This window comes from Silurus aristotelis (assembly GCF_946808225.1).
Source record: "Silurus aristotelis genome assembly, chromosome: 9".
Classification (NCBI taxonomy): Eukaryota; Metazoa; Chordata; class Actinopteri; order Siluriformes; family Siluridae; genus Silurus; species Silurus aristotelis.
Genome location: NC_139582.1, coordinates 16,293,327 through 16,310,949, shown reverse-complemented (window position 1 = coordinate 16,310,949; position 17,623 = coordinate 16,293,327). Strand labels below are relative to the sequence as shown.

Genomic DNA, 17,623 nt, shown 5'->3' with positions numbered 1-17,623 from the left:
CAACAAAAACCAAACACATCGAGGTCCAGACTTGAAACGTTTTATTCCACTTATACCACATTAAAAACCATTTCCGATACTTTTGATCTTTTGATCTGTTGATCTGAAGTTGTGGAACGTTTGAGAAAGACCAGTTCCTGCCGTCACTTACGTGAGAAGGTCATTTCCTCACCATCTTTTCTTTTTTTTTTGTCGTTAAAAGTGAACGAGCAAAAAAAACCCTAAGCTACAGAGAAAGTGTACGGAAATGAGTGTGAACGTTTTCCCCCTGAAAATAAATAAAGAAATGACGAACAAAACATTGTATGTGTGAAGTCCCTGTGAATGAGCCGCATAGTGTAAAGCTGAGCTGCAGTTATTAAATACAAATCAACGGCTCGTTTTTTGACCAATCAGAGCGCAGAATCGACACTGCGCTGTAGACAGTAATCATGGGCACCTCTTAGTTCTCAAACGACTTTGTTTGGAAGGATATTTTTACTATTGTTTTTTAATCACGTGACCTTCCCTGCCTTTCCGCTCCGGTGCGCTTTAGACGTGACGAAGCGGACACGTTAACACGCCTGTGTAAGAGGAGCAGAGTGGAATACAGTAGTGTAACATTTCACGTCGCTGATTTCGGCCTGGCTGCGATTCATCACCTCCATTAACTCGACACCTGATCAGCTTCGGGTTTGTAAAAGAGATTTTTAAAAGTTGATCACAAAAACTGCACAAATCCACATCTGGGTCGTTCAGGGTTGAAGCAGGTCGCATGTCTGGCTGATGAATTATTTTGTTTAGAGGCTCATGATTAGAGACGGGAAGATGCTGGAACTATACGAGGTGGAATCAAAAGATATCGAGACTCGACTTTAATTATCAACATTACACACGATCACCTTTTAAAATAGTCTCCATGCGCAGCAATACAGTGCTCCCAGCGTTCTTCTCCTGGGGTTAGGGTTGTGTCCTTCTAACATTTGTGCCAGATCTCCACAACAATGTTAGAAACGGTGACCTTCGAGCTTCATCTTCAGGAAGGGAAGCGAATCTGGTGAGTAGGTTGGGTGCGGAAGTGAGATCGTGTGGATCGTTTCCCAAAGATCCTTGTGCAAAAGTTGCCGAACGCTTTAGAACTTTTCGGGGGTCGAGTTTGTTGAAGGTCTTCCTGATCTCTCTTCGTCATTCAGCGATGTTCCTCCGCTCAAAACACATTGAACGACTCGTTGCGGCGTCGCAACGTCAAGCGTATGTCAAAAGTACGTCACGTCAAATGTCTTTGTCAGATTTGCCCAGTTTCACACACAATTTCACGGTTTGCTCTTTAAACTAAGTGAATCGTGGACGTTGTAACACAAGTGGGTCAGAACAGCGTTAGGCTTGAAACTATCTAAAACCACCACATGCATTTTTATATACACACACACACTGCTGGTGTGTAAGAGGAATAAAACACCTCCAGGACGTGATGGTGGAGGTGAATTCCTGAACTTCAGTGTGGTTTCACTTCATCATTCTCCCATGATATCGGTTATTTTTAACAGAGTGACACACGGTGGGTTTTGTTCCCATTTACTTCATTACTGCTGTAACCGTAAACGTTTCTGTCGTTAAATCTGTCCCTCAGGGTCGACGTTATAACGCTGTGTAAAACTTTGGATTCTGGCTCTCGTGTCGGAACGCGCAGAGGAAAAGCGCTTTATTATAGTAATTAAGCCCGTTTGGTTATTGTTTGGATTTTGGCTGCGTTCCAGTTTTGCAGTTTGGGTTTCAGACTTCATTGTTCACATGGTTTCTGTGTTATAGCTGAGGATTCGTCTCGGACTCTCGGCATGGTCTTTAATATCGCACACTGAGACCCTCCCGAGGGGCAGATACGTTACACTTCTCTGAGACGCTGCTGAGACGACTGCTCTCACGGGTAAAGAGCAGGGGTTCTGTCTGAGCAGCGGAGAGAACGTCACGGCTCGTCACGTCGCACTCCTGAGAAGAAGCACAAGTGTGTGTCTTTCTGCAACTTTTTGTCCTGAAGCTTAAACCTCAGTGTGAAAGCCGTAAAAACCTCATCACGACTTCCTGTACGCTCTGTAATCAGCTTGTGTAAGTGCGGTGTGTTTCCCGTTCCAGGCTTCTCTCCTCACTTTCGCTCTCTTATTAACCTTCAACCTTTTGACTTGGATTTCAGCTTCCTGTCCTCGAGGCTGTTTTTAGTCTCCAGTCGTGAGTCCTGTTTTTTTTTGGACTGAAGCTCCATCCCAGGAAGGAGAGAGAAAAAAAATAATCTAGGACATCACCCATTACTGTGTAACGCTCATAAAACACTTAACACGTATTCGTCCAGCTGCACATCCATCTGTCCTCAACGTCCTCCATGACCTCTCGGCTCACTGCAGCTACGTGACGCTGCTGCTTTATCATAAAGACACTTCCTTTACAGACGTTTTTATTTTTTTCTCCCAGACTCAGATTTATTATCTCATCACTACCAGGAAATGTTTTTTTCATGCCTCATCCTAAACTTTTTTCATCCTATTAAATGCTCTTAAGAAGGTATTAGGGGCGTGGAACAGGCGTCGTCCTGTGTCGAACTTTTCTAAAAGAGAAATGGTTGCCGTTGATTGGTTTATTTAATAATAAAAAAAAATGTGAAATATACATATTAAATATATTTAGACATTTTTTCGATACACAGTGTGGTGTTGAAATGAATAAATAAAAAAGTGCAACATGGTAAATAAATAAAAAATGTGATTAATAATGTGAAAAAATAATAATACAAATTTAAGAAATCCAAAATAATTCAGATAATAGTTAGTTAATTGAGTAAAAATAATAAATAAATTTATTAATGAATAGTTAAAAAACAAATAGTATAGTATTAGTATAATAATAGTAATTAATAGATAAATGAATAAAAAAATGCAAAATAACAGTTATAATAATGTAATAATAATAATAATAATAATATTTAAGATAATAATTAAAAACAATATTGATTTTACAGAAAACGAATCATGAGGTAATGTGTTACAATCTGTCCCATGTCACAGTTAGTTAAAGTGAAGATTGGCACTTTTTCGCTCCTGAACTTTTTGAGTGAAATCGTATGTTTGTGTTGTTTGTTTGCCCCCCCCCCCCCCACCTGTTGCAACCATCTGTCGGGATATTTGAGTAAAAGTCAACAACGTATGCTAAATGTGTTAGCCTGTGACCTCGTTACTCACACACACACACATCCCCGAGCGTGTCCCTCATCCGGGTACGTCCTGTATGTTCATCAAACCCTGATCTGATCCAGTTTAGTTCAGTGCTGGGAACAGTGACTGAGATATTTATTTTTTGGCATATTGAAGTGTGTCTGTGTGTGTGTGTGTGTGTGGTGGGGGTCAGGTGTGAAAACATCAGTAAAGAGATGAAGCATATTGTCTAACTTTTAACTTTTGCAAATTCTCCTGAGGTGTTCGGACGAGCAGGTGTTCCCTTAGTACACTCAGCAGTGTGTGTGGAAGATAGTCACTCCTGAGTAAATATACCTGTGTGTGTGTGTGTGCGTGTGCGTGTGTGCGTGTGTGTGCGCGTTCTCAGAGCATGCCCTAACCTTGTCCTTGAGGAGAACTGACGCGTCAGCACTTTTCTGTCTGTTCACCGCTCTGAGACGAGATCACGTTCTCCTGCATCATCACACCTTCTCTCTGCCACAGCACAGACTCTCAGCCTACGTCCATTTACAAATGCAGCTTTTTCTCCACCTGTTTTTTTTCTCCCTGATTTATTATTAAGTGGAAACAGTGTTTTTGAAAGCACTCTCCTATGTGCAGAGATTTGAAAAGACCATTTTGGTGGTGTAGTGTGGATCTCTGAACAGCTAAGGCACTGATGGATCACTGTCTATCTTCAAATGCTTGGTGAAGACCTACAGCTTACTGAAACACTTAAACTAGCACCAATTTTCCCAGTTTGTTTCATCTATATCTGTCTGTCTGTCTGTCTGTCTGTCTGTCTGTCTGTCTGTCTGTCTGTCTGTCTGTCTGTCTATCAGTCTGTCTGTCTTTTATCTATCTATCTATCTATCTATCTATCTATCTATCTATCTATCTATCTATCTATCTATCTATCTATCTATCTATCTATCTATCTATCTATCTATCTATCTATCTATCTATCTATCTATCTATGTCTTAACTTCCTAACTTCACCATATCAACATCTTTTTTCTGCTTTTTTTTAACATCTCGTTCCACATTTATATCTCATTCCCAGTTATAATAAATATATATATAGATATATACCGTATTTTCCAGACTATAAGCCGCTGCTTTTTCAAACGCTTTGAATCCCGCGGCTTAAACAACGAAGAGGCTAATAAGTGGATTTTTCCGGGGTTTTTCCCGGTTTCATAAACTTCAAGCCAAAAAACTGAGCCCCATAACATTAGACCAATGAAATTGCAGAACGGGTTCAGGTGAACCAATGAAAGTCTTTATATTAAATCAGATGCGCTCCCACTGAATCGCGCCGCACCACATCATAAATATGGATGATGTTCCTCTGATGTTTGACCTGCCGCTCACTCGGACTGTCTACAGGAAATGTGAATCATTCGTCACGCTGAAAACAACCGGGCATGAAAACACACTTCACCTGTGTTCTGAGCTGCACGGCATCGGGAGAAAAGCTTCACCGATGGTGATTTTTAAACGCACAACGATGCCAAAAGATAAACTCCCAAAAGAAATAGTTGTGAAAGGAAGGAGGAAGACAGTGAACAATGACTTTCTTGGTAGGCTACTGTTTAGATACAAGCCGTGTAACAGACACTGTCTTTCATTAAAGCCTGTGTAAAGTTCATTAGTTTCAGTGTAGACAGGTTTATAGGCAGGTGCAGCTTATTTATGTTCAAAATAAAAATCTTTGTCAAATTCAGTGGGTGCGGCTTATATTTGGGTGCGTTTAATAGTCCGGAAATTACGGTATATCATTTTCCGCTGTGAATTTATTTGACAGGATTGTTAGTGTAGAGTTACAATAAAGGAAAGTGTGCTTTAAATCCTCTGAGCAGAGTTTTAGGCTGTTGGTATTCTGAGTCTGCAGTCTGGTGAACCAGTGTTGATTTATTCATAGATCCATTTGCATTTGCATTTACATTTGTGGCATTTAGCAGACTCCCGTGTCCAGAGCGACGTACAAAAGTGCTTCGAGTCTCTATCGATGAATAAATCTACACTTGTACACCATACTACAAACTTTATATAAATCACACTACAACTCTTGATTTTTACAAAGCCAACTTCAAAGAGGTCTTCACCCGATGCTTAAAGATAGCCAGAGACTCGCTGTTCGAACATCTAGAGGAAGTTCATTCCACCACTCCTGCCCTGCTGTGGTTGTAGTAACGCCGTGATGTGTGAAGTTAAAGTAGGATCCAAAATGTGTTCTAAAGGTGAAGAAGATCTGAACTTTTGATATGAGTTGCAGTCCTGTAACTAAACTTCGGTAAGTAAATATAAATCGTTTGCATTTGCTCGACTCTTTGACCTGTGCAGTGTAAACGTGAAACACCTGACCCTTTTGGTGAACGTGTAAGTTTCAGCACGTGATTTTATTTATTGCTCACAAGTGTGAACGTGTGAGTGCAGTGCGAGAATCTCACACCACGACGCTGCTGAATTCTGGATTGTGATTGGTCAGAAGGTGTATATTATATTCTGAGAGACACGTGCAGGTTCCTTTTGTTTCTATGCAACAAACTTCATTCTCATCAGTCTGTCACCTTGTAGCTGCGTCACGTTCCGCTTCTCACGTTTCTGTTTAGATTTGGAGAACTCATTATATACGTGTAGGTTATAGGAACAAGACGATGAAGCATACCGAGTTCTTTAAGATTTATTTAGAGAGCAAACAGTTGTCTGGAGTGTTTATCATGGAACCACCTGCCCAGTCACTGCACCTCAATTCTACTCAACTGCTCTGGGATGAACTGCATCATAAAGAAATCTCCAACTAGTGAGAAACATCTTCAAGTTTTACAAGAGGCACAGCAAAGTATTTCATGTGAATCTTTGGAGATAACTAACTGCTCGGTTGTTTAGAGCTGTGGACTAAAAGGAATCGAAAATGACCCTTGAAGTCATAACTGTATTTCAGCGTCGTTACAAAACTCCTGCATGTCCTGGAGTCCTCTTAAGAGCTTTAATCAGCTTAGATGCTGCCCGCTCAGGATTAAACTAGCGATTTTAATTCACTCTGAATAGCTTCATTTTACACACACACACACACACGCACACATACACACGCACGCACACACACACACACACACACACACACACACACACACACACACACATACACACAGTCGATGTTGTAGAAGATGATTAAAGACTTCATGGTGGTTAAATAAACGTAGCTGAGTCATCACTTCTTCTCACTGTGATGGCTTCAAATGATTCTGCTTTATAAAGTTCCTCGTCCCATGGAGGTGCATCACAGAGTCTGTAGTTATAGGGCTATAATTATATTTCAACTTTAAACATTCTTGATCCTAACCAGCTTACCTTAATTAACATGCAGACACATTCCATGTGTGTGTGTGTGTGTGTGTGTGTGATAGTCAGATTGGTGTGATGGATGAAGCGTTTGATCTCTAACCCGCCTCAATCCCACAGCGGCTCCTCCAGCTCTGACTGATTGTTGTGGAGCTGTAACGCGACAGTCTTATTCAATTTGGGACTAGATAACGTCGTTTAGACTACTCTCACACACACACACACACACACACACACACACACACACACACACACACACACACACACACACACACAGATGGCCCAAGCACTTGGTTTCCAAATAAACATGTTAAATAGCATGTTAATGTTTAAACTCCTTGTGTATGCCTCGTATTTGTCTCGTTGCATCTGTAAAACTGTGATTGTGATGTCATTGAGTGACTTCCAATCAATCACGCCCTATATGCAAATTACCACAGCAAAACATCAAGACAACCAGAAACTCGAATAACTTGAAGAAAAAAATGTAAACGTTGTTACAATACCCGACCGATTCACCCGCTGAGGTAAACTCTGAGCGGATGGAGAAACTCTACAGTTGTCATGGCAACCTGAGACCAGTTTGTAATTTGTTAACGATGGCAGGAGGCGTATTTGCATTTTTCGTTAATTTACATAATGCTGTAAACATTTTGTGATTTTTGCTACTGAGAAATAAAATGTTATTACATCAGGCTTCATGTCCTTATTGTAAGTTGGTTATTATTTTTTATAAATATATATTTATTGTATTTTTATAATCATTAAATCTTTTATATATGATTTCTTTTTATATTAGTTTTGGCGGTGAAGTAGACTTTCCTCATTTCTCTTTAAATGTGTTTTATTATAGTAATTAATTTTATATATTTCTATATTTTTCCAGAGATATTTTTGTTTTATATTCGGATGTTTTTCCTGTAATTATTTTGCTGCTGATGTGTAGAAACTGTATAAGTGCTGATGGCGTCGTTTGCGTATTGTCTCGGTAACGCACTTCTTCTCGGCGTGTTTTGCGACGTGTGCGTTATGCGATCGGTTTGGACGTTTGAGACGGTAGAATGTAAACAGGTAATGCAGGTGCAGTTATTTTGCAGCTTTAATCTCAATGTGGTACGCGGTGAAGTTTGTGGTTTCTGATGTTATCTTGGAATTATAAAGTGTTTAATAACTATAGACCGCTAGCTTCGAGTCTGAGAAACAACTTCAACAAAACACAAACAAAAGGTGGAATGTCTTCCCAGAAGAGTGGATTTTACTATAACAGCATATGAGACTGAATGTGGAATGGAATGCTCAAAAAAACACATAGCAATCTTCTGCTGAGGTCCACAACTAATGTAACCATTGATTAATTAGAGCCAGTTTGTGCTCTGTGACCTTGTGCTTATATGAAGGTCAGGAATGTATGCCTGTGATTTTTATCCATCAGCGTACACACACACACACACACACACACACACACACACACACACACACACACACACACACACAGTTACTCCCTACCTTTCTGAAAGCTTTGATAAAGCAGATGTTGGTCGCCTTAACGTCAGTGTTCGCACGTGTGAGATATGACTGGTCTGATTATTATACTGTAATTAAACATCGAGGTGACTTTTGTAGGGTTTTGTAGAGTAACCATGGAGAAATCACGACCTTCTGCTTTTTTCATTCTGCTACATTCATCTTTTATAATATAATATATTTTATTATTGAGTGGAGAAATGCAGTAGGAGGATCAGGAGGCCTGTAATTGGCTGTGAAGCAAATCTACTGAACACAGTGGCTGCTGTTCCTCCGCTTTGTGCAGAACCTAATTAAGCCCACAGAGTGCAGCTCTGTGTCCCGGACAGCCTGCAGGCTTTATACATGACCTCAAAGCTCCAACTAATCCCCACAAAACCACTCCATTCTCCTGCATCCTGACCATCGTTACTGCTGAGTGAAGCTCCACTCAGAATCCACATTCTCCTACAAAAGTCACTCAACAAGCGATGAGTCTGCTGTAAACACCAAACTGATCTCCTTCTACACCACTGAGATTTCACACAGCCTGAGGGTCAGAGTGCTTCTTCAGTCCAATACCACAGCATGTTCTTATTCTTCAGCATGTTTTTTATCATTAGCATATTAATATTAAGCAGCATCTTCATCAGCATGTTAATGTTTATAATGTTCCCCATTATCATTTTAATTATCATGATGTTCATCATCAGTATATTCATGTTCATCATCATGTTCCTCTTCGTCATATTTGTTCATCATCATCATCATCATCATCATCATCATCATTTTAATGCTTATTGTCTACTTCACTATAAATTTTAACCATGTTCTTCCACCTTGATTTTCAACATGTACTACTTCATCATCACCATTATCATTACTGTCATCTTCATTAACATTATCATATACATTACCATAAATTTAAGCTTCATGTTCTTCCACCATATGATGTTTCATCATGTTCTTCATCATCATCATGTTAATGTTCCTTATCATATACTTCAGCTTAAATCTAAGTATCATGTTCTTTCTGATGTTCTTCATCATGTCCATCATGTTTTAATTATCATTTGTATCAATCTTCTTGAATTTGTGTAAAAATCCCCAAAAAGACCAACTATGCAGTGTGTGTGTGTGTGTGTGTGTGTGTGTATGAACAGAGCAGTGTCTCTCAGTATGTCGAGTATGCAGATGTTTTCGGCTGAGTTTTTTTGACTGAATGTGTTTGAATGAATGTTCTGTTTGAGTCTCAGTTACTGTGCAGGATTAACAGATGCAGTCAGGAATTTAAAAAACGTGCATTGTTTTGTCCTACACATCGTCTCGACACTTTTTTCCGTCCTGCTCTTTTGGAGCTTGAGCTCGATGGTGAACGTAAAAAAGTGAAGCAAACCGTTTTTATGTGGGTTTTAAATCCAAACACACTGGAGCCGTTGAGCGAGTGTGAGTTTCTCTTACAGACTTTCCCTTCTCTGAGCTATTAAGAGTCACACAGACTTACCACCAGGGTGGGAGTTTCCACGTGTGTGTGTGTGTGTGTGTGTGTGTGTGTGTGAGTCAGAGCTAAGTCTAACTTTGTCTCTCTAAGAGCTCTTTTTTTGTCCGAGTCATGAGTTCGAGAGCTGGATTTCTCTCTCCTTCTTTCCTTAAAGTCCGGTTAGATAAAAGCTTTTCTACAGAGGTAAGAAAAAATATTATTTTTTTTAATCCCTCTCTCTTTGTTGCCTGTATTTGTTAGATGAAGGAGCGGATGCTTTAATAAAGAGCAGCGTGTATAGCTTTGATTCCGTCTCACACACAGGTGTGTGTCACTGCTGGTCTGGAGTCTGTTGGTGGTTTGCAGGAGATTTATGGCTGTATGTTGTTCAGACCAGTTACTGTTTTAACTGTAAATGCTTTCGCATCGTGTCGTCACTTTGCTGTTCCTGCACGTGCAGTTTTTATCATCACGCGCTCTCTGCCGGACTGCGGGGACACGTCAAAACAGCAACGTCGAGTCAGTGTACAGGAAACACGCCACAAAATCAATCCCTGGAACGTGCACACGGATCAAACACGTTACACATTCTGATACGCAGCCACAGGTAACGCAGGTTGTTGTAGACGGTTGCTTGGTATTTCAGGTGCTTGTTAGGCTGCTGCTGTGATCAGGCACAGTGGTTGGTCTGAGGTTCCAGGGTAAGTTTTAGGTCTGGTGGTTAGGATGGTGGTAGATGAATGTTCTGGTATTGCTATATAATTGATAAGGGGTTTCCTTAAAGAGAAGGTTGTGAAGGTCATATAAAGTTACAGATTTGATCAGAAGCGTAAAATACATTTTCATGCGTTCTGCACATTTGATGGTCATTTTGGCTTCTAAACACTCTAAAGGAGAACTTGGATTTCAAGCTTGCAAAGTCTCAGTCTATGTGTTTGTACCCAAGACCTCCGTCAGCAAGTCCTTGTTCCATTAAGAGCATGTTTTAGGAGCAGTCTCAGATAAAGAGAGTTTTCTCCCCAGCGGCTCCATTGAGTGACTCAGGCACAAATGAGTGCTTTTTTTGAGTGGAAACACACACGTGGAACCCAACCTAAGACACTGAGTCACTGACGTTCTCCACAGAAACATCTGCTCTGTTTGGTCACGTCTGCGTCTCTACGACGACAAAATAAAAGAATAATTCTCAGTTCTATTTTAGGTCTGTTCCAGGGTTGGTGTCTCAGCAGTAGACAGTGGAGGTGTATATTTTAATTCAGGCATGAATAAGACATTCCCTTCACACACACACACACACACACACACACACACACACACACACTCATCATCCAAATCATTCATTGGAGCGTTGACTGAGGGACTGACGGTTGCTCAGAGACGTTTCCTGCACTGTTTGTGAGCTTCTTAGGATCTCTGCTGGACCTCACTGTTGTGTCTCAAACGCTAAATAGCGAAGTATGAGGAGCAGATGTTCTTCTCGTCTTGTCCCCAGCTTTTCCCACAGTTGGGTGTTTGAGGTGCTTTGAGTGTAATTTGACTTTGAAACTACATGCAAATGCGTTGCATTGTTTGCAGTTTTTTCTGAATGTGTACAGAAAGATGTCCTTGGATAAACTGATATTTGGTATTTTACATGAGGTGGAGCATATAAGCGTTTTCGTGTACGAGGTGTGACATAGAAGCGTGTTTGAGTACGAGGTGTAACGTAGGAGCGTGTTCGAGTACGAGGTGTGACGTAGGAGCGTTACCGTGTACGAGGTGTGGCGTCATAGCGTGTTCGTGTACGAGGTGCGGCGTAGGAGCGTTACCGTGTATGAGGTGCGGCGTAGGAGCGTTACCGTGTACGAGGTGCGGCGTCGGAGCGTTACCGTGTACGAGGTGCGGCGTAGGAGCGTTTTTTTTTTTTTTTTATAATGAAATGGAAACACTGCTTTACAAGCGTTTTCTGGCCAGTGCTTTAGTTGGCCTCTTCTCTGGAATTTATGCATTTAAAAATAAACACAGAGCAAAATAAAGGCAGCTTTCAAATACTTTTCCCAACCGTTCAGGCAAGACATGATTTAGGAATGACGGTTAGAGTCTGAATGGGAAATTGACTGTAAAACAGACAGAATGAGGGAAGGTATAACAAGTTCTTGTCCTTGTATGAAAGTCACAAGTGGAATAAGTGGGAATGATGGACATGTTTTATAACTTGAAGAAGCATGTTGTATTAATTATTTAATTCTTTTATCCAACAGATGAATTGGACCAGAGGTCATGAGTTGGATTGCTGGATGGCACGAGGGACGATGATCGATACTCAGATTGTGAAGCTCTTGCCGTGTTGTGATTACTAGAGCTGGTAAGTTTTCAAGATGGTAGAATTCTCTCTCTCTCTCTCTCTCTCTCTCTCTCTCTCCCCCCTTTTTCTCTCTCTGGTTTCAGGCTGCGCACACAAAGTTTTTTGTCATGCTTATAATTAACTCATCACCTTGTAAGGAATTTTAAATCGAAGCTAATCAAAGCCACGTCAAATAAATTTTTAAGGCATGATTTATGAAAACGGTTGATGACCCTCACTGATTAGATCTGATGGGAACTCTGTGTCTGTGTTCCAGGTCAGGGATGGGAAACTCCGAGAGCCAGTACAGCATTCAGGGGTCTCGGAGCAGCAGCTTCACGCTGCCTAACAGACAGAAACCCTATTCAGTGAAACTCCGTTCCTCCAAAGAAGACGTTTTGCCACCTCATGGCTGGTGGAGGACAGGATCTTCGGTTTCTGGCTCCAAATCCAAAGCAGAATTACGTAGCTGTGTGTCACAGCACAAGTCACAGCTCTCCGTGTCGAGTCATTATGACTACATCACCAATGGAAGAGAAGCAAATAGAAGGATTAGCGCTCAGTTGAACGGTCTACCACGAGGAATGGCGTTGTCCGAAAACGGTCTCAATGAGGAACATGGACCGGACTGTATCGGTCACGCAGTAAATGGGAACAAGACACCCGAGACGAAGCTCAAACCGGAGGAACTGGAAGATTACAGCAGCCCGAGAGTTGTAATCAAGAACGACGGCAGTGTTCGTGTCGAGTTTAACCAGATCTCGAAAAACTCTACACTCCCAGATGAGAATGGAGGTTCTGTCCAACTGCTGAAATTTTCCCCCACGTCAAACCTCGAGTCTGCCCCAGGTTGTGAATCCGCTCCAGCGGTAAACATCTCCATGGCCAAGACCAGCAAACGAAGCTCGCTGAGTTCTGAAGGCAGCTGGTACGACTCACCATGGGGGCCTGGTACAGAGCTGAACAATGACGACACCGGAGCCTCACCCAACCGGCTGTCGGAAACTCTTCCCTCGGTGCGCATCGAGTATTTTGACGAGCACCTGCCTTCTCGTCGTCTTTACCTAGACCCCACCATGGCCTCCACGTTTCCTTCTGCTAAAGATCTCATGCTTGGAGATCAGATGTCTTTCAAACACAGAGCCTCATTTGTATGCATGGTTGAAGAATCTGTTCTGGACGAGGCCTCGGGGTTAAGGCAGTACTCTTCCTTCACGTTACCGTGTCCCAAACACAAACCCATCACGGAGAACGCCGGAAAGAAGGACGCCATCAGGAACAGAATGAGAAGGCTCAGTAATTGGACTGGAAGCTTGACCAGAAGAAAGAGAAAGTCAAAGGTAAGAGGAAGCAAGGTGGGCCAAATTCTAGCTTATTATAGGGAATCGATTTTATCTTCGAGAGAAAGAGGCAGAGACTAAAGAGAGTAATGCGTATAGCTGCTTTAGCGCAAGTGACAACATGAAATAGCTTGTTTCTTAGATACTATGATATAAGGTTTTGGCCTCAGAAATGACAAATGTTATAGGATTTCTATATAATAATTACATAAAGTAAATAAAGAGTCCTGACCCGATCTTGGCCGGGTCTCTGTTCTGTGTGCCGTCGTGGTCACTGTTGTTTTTGTCCCATGTGGTGATCAATATTGCTTGTCGCATCCATGCCAGCTGTCGGCACAAAGTAAGCCACGGGGCGTTAGCGAATAAAACTCACGACACACCGGTGCAGATCTGTGCACCGCAAACGCCAAGATGACCTCGGGGACACGTGTCGGATTTGCTCTTTAAGTCCGGAATTTGCCAGAATAAGGAAATGTTACATTTTCCGGACGGCTTCATCAGTAGAACATTGGATCTGCAGATGCATTATATCACTCTTGTGTATCAGGACAGTCAGGTCAGTGCTCATGATGGGTTTTTTTTTTTGTGCTATTGTGGTAAGGCTGTGCGAGAAGTGTGATACAGGTGATTTGCTTGGTGGGATTTTGTGGGTCACTTCTGATCTCTCAGGAGGCTCATGACCTGGTTCTGCATGGTGACTAGTGTCCTGAAGGTCCCTCTGAGGGAGAAAGGAACAGTCCACTCCATATCCATATTGAGTATGTACTAGCCAAATCAAAGTAATCGTGATCTGAACAGTGTTGATTGTCCGAGCTTTCAGCTTATTTCACTCTTTGTATTCACCCACACCGAACTTTTGTGTTACGGATTGCATTTTGCTTTCATGCGATATCCTGCAGTGGGTTCACGGATACGTCTCATCTGCCTGCAGAGCGCTTCAGCCATCTGAAAAGCCACCGACATGCTCTTCTGTAATCACACACAGCTGCTGGAGAGATGGACAAAGTGGAGTTGTGGGGAAGTGCACTTGTCTGTGTTCGGGTTTCCTTTTGAAGTGAACTCGTCTTTTTACTTTAGAACATTGCGACCCCTTCTAGTTACGATGGTTCGGCTTTTTTTTTTTTTTTTTTTTTCAATCGTACGATGTCGATAGCGATCCGGAAAAAAATTTTAATAAAAAAATTGACATATTTGTACGATTTCTTTGGGAAGCTGCCAGGATGTAGGTGTCTCCTGCCTTGTGCGGTAGCTATCTTTTTTTCTGTTAGATTAGCTACCACTTTAAAACTCCAGGTTTTAATTTTGTTTCCAGGTTAGAAGAACACTGCTCTAGGGCTTTTACTACCTCTATAATATGTTTGCGTTCTCTGTTACCGTGTATGTTTTTGAAAACTGGGCTGCTGTAAGTCCATAAGTAGTACCTAATGCCACTCTCTTTGTTCTCTCATCCAGGAGCCGAGATATAAAGAGCCTCTTGATTGTTTCGACAGTGGTATAGACGGTCTAACGGCTGACACCAGCTCCCCCTCTCAGGTGTCCAGTCTGCTGGGGTACCCCAAGGTCCCATCTCGGGGCCGCTCCCAGTCCCAGGTGCTGCCCTCCTGCGGCGGTTCTGTCTGCGCCCTTTACCCGGGCACTGATGCTTTGCGGCAGAACATCTACGACAACTTCATGAGGGAGCTGGAGACGAGCCATGCGGCAGCAGGAAGTGGGGAGGACCGAGGAGACAACTCCGCAGAGGACACAGAGAGCAGCAGTCAGGAGACAGTGGGCTCGCTGGAGCAGTTGGATCTGCTTTGTGAGAAGGAGCAGGGTGTGGTGAGGAGAGCCGGCTGGTTGATCTTTAAACCTCTGCTAACGCTGCACAAAGACCGCAAGCTGGAGCTGGTAGCCAGACGCAAGTGGAAACAGTACTGGGTGACCCTTAAAGGTGTGTTTTTGGAGAAGGTATTGTTACTCTGCTTTGTATTAGGTATTGTAAATCTCGATTACAGAATGCAGACATTTTCTGTAAGATATTGGAGAACTTATACATGACTACAGTTAGCCAACTCCATGTTCAAATAGAAATTTTTTTTATTGAAACAAAAATTCACATGTATGAAAATCTTGAGATCATACACGTTCCACGTTTTTTTAATGCTCCTTTGTTCCTTCAGGCTGCACGCTCCTGTTTTATGAGACCTATGGAAAAGGTTCTCCAGAGCAGGAGTCTGTACCGTGTTATGCTCTGCTGGCAGAGGATGGAATTGTCCAGGCAGTACCTGAGCACCCGAAAAAGGAGAATGTCTTCTGCCTCAGCAATGCCTATGGAGATGTCTACCTGTTTCAGGTGGGTCCAATTACAGTACATTGTAAATTGTCATTACAGTAACAACCTGAATATCTTTTTTTTTAAATCACTGCATCCTTTGGGGAAAAAAGTCCATATGCAAAAATTTTATAAAAAAATGAAAATCAAATTTTTATTAAATTTTTTTTTTTTTACTTTTTTTGGCTAATGGGATATTCAAGGGTTTTTACTCTTCCTTTACAGAGCAATGAGATTTATTTCATCAGAACTCCACTTCATGTGTTTATTTGAGCACCAGAAAAAATGACATTATCATAAGAACACGTTGGAAAATTTGATGATAAAAAAAATCTGAAACAGACCAAAGACCCTTGAAACCCTAAACAATAAAATGAAATAAAAACGTGTCAGAAGTACAGAAAAACTAAATTACACATCTCATGTAAACCACATCCCAAGAACGGAATTTTCAGAAGCCTATAACTATCCTCTCTCTTCTGAGCCTGAGATTTAGGACCCTGCCTACATGTGTCCTGTGGAATGCTGGGAATGTGGCAACACTCATGCCAGCCCTCGTGAAATGCTCTGTTCACACTTCAGACCTGAAACATGCAGCACAAATTCGACTGTGTTTTTTTTCTTCTTCTCCTCTCTCTCTTAAAATGCCACAGTTTGTTCCTCAGGCTGCTCGCTCCTGATAAATTCATCCTGCTCATTCGGCTGAAGATCTGAGGAACACGCTGAGAACTTGTATAGCTTAAGGGTGTAGAACTGTGAACTCTAGATATCTGTGACAAATTCACAGAATATATGACTGTGCATTACAGATGTTCTCAGATGTTAAATTCGATAATGCAATTTGGCAATACCTAATGCATATTTTTCAACAGCAGTTCTTCAGATAGGTACGGGTTGTAAATGGTGTTAGATTCATTAAAGGTCCTTCTAAATGAAGACAGCAGGGTTCTGCAGTTCGGCTTGTTTTTGTGCTCACTCTCATATATGCATGCTTGAGCAATAATTCTGCAGTTTCAAACGTGTAATGTACAGTTCTTTAAAGAAAGTGGTTCCTCATGGGTTCTTTGGGTATTTGGAACCACGGTAGATTTTGTATTGGCTTATATTCCAATCGTTGAGACCTTATTTATTATAAACTTGAGAGTTTAATTTAATTTGTAAATGTTCTTTGCTTTCGAAAGAAGTTCAGATTTAAACACTTTGCAGTTGGGAATTACTCTACCTTCCCTATGCAATAGGGTTCTGTGGAGAACCTTTATTTCCACCCATAAGAGACCCTTAAGAGTTTAGGATTACTCATTACTTTCTTTCATGTCAAATCTAGTCCGATATCTCACGAAAAATGGTTCCACAATAGGTTTTTAGATGACTTTTATTTAAGGGTTCTTTAGTGGTTCTTTACATGACTATTTATGGTTTCTCAGCTTTTTGAAAAGGGTTCTCTAAATAAATCTAGTCTAACTCTAGAGAAATATACTGAACCATGTCACAATGTTCTTCTCTGTGTGTTCTACTCAGGCCACCAGTCAGACGGATTTAGAGAACTGGGTAACTGCGATCCACTCGGCCAGCGCGTCTCTTTTTGCTAAGCGTCATGGCAAGGAGGACACGCTGCTCCTGCTCCGAGGACAGATCCGCAATCTGCTGCAGAAGATCGACATGGATGGAAAGATGAAGAAGATGGCAGAGCTCCAGCTCTCTATCGTAACCGATTCAAAGAACAGGAAGGCCATCGAGAACCAGGTATACTAGAGAGAGTGTGGGTATGTCTCAGGTCCCAGACATTTGAGCGGCAAAGCTTGGGGCAAAGGGCAGGGCAAGACACATGGTGATGTAACAGTGTTAATAATTCTATCTTACTGAGCTAGCTGTGATGGATTAAATTTGCACCATCAGATTAGTGTTCAGGTTTTTGAGTGGTTAAAGGGGCTCCTGGCTGGCTCGCCAATAAATATGTCAGAACTCAAGAGTCCGTTTTCTCAGCAAACAGGTTCTTGGAATACTAAACGGTTCTTGGCTGTACTAGAAATGTACAGTATAGCAGTACTGGAAAAATAATTGTTATATTTTAAACTGTACGTCATCATAATTTTGCTGAATTCAGTATTTCATACGCTGCTGTTCCAAAATTGCGGTAAAACC

At 41.6% G+C, this 17,623-nt stretch overlaps 1 protein-coding gene and 1 long non-coding RNA gene across 5 annotated transcripts in view; one reads left to right on the top strand and one right to left on the bottom strand.

The window, feature by feature from the left end:
* The window catches only part of tiam2a (TIAM Rac1 associated GEF 2a), a 72,909-nt gene that overhangs the window by 21,583 nt on the left and 33,703 nt on the right, over positions 1-17,623 (top strand). For 3 of the 4 annotated variants that reach the window (XM_083551024.1, XM_083551022.1, XM_083551025.1), the window contains exons 2-6: positions 11,748-11,851; positions 12,108-13,170; positions 14,623-15,100; positions 15,330-15,502; positions 17,000-17,224. In XM_083551024.1, coding sequence (XP_083407150.1) covers positions 12,115-13,170; positions 14,623-15,100; positions 15,330-15,502; positions 17,000-17,224 — 1,932 coding nt within the window. In that variant the 5' untranslated portion in view covers positions 11,748-11,851; positions 12,108-12,114. Of the gene's footprint in view, positions 1-9,561; positions 9,712-11,747; positions 11,852-12,107; positions 13,171-14,622; positions 15,101-15,329; positions 15,503-16,999; positions 17,225-17,623 lie in introns of those variants that run through there. The other variant, XM_083551023.1, reaches the window with a different exon arrangement.
* LOC310731487 lies at positions 31-2,428 on the bottom strand. Its single transcript, XR_014535219.1, has 3 exons — positions 2,036-2,428; positions 1,412-1,999; positions 31-1,155 (listed from the first exon to the last, which is right to left on the bottom strand). It is a non-coding gene; the product is annotated as an uncharacterized lncRNA (long non-coding RNA).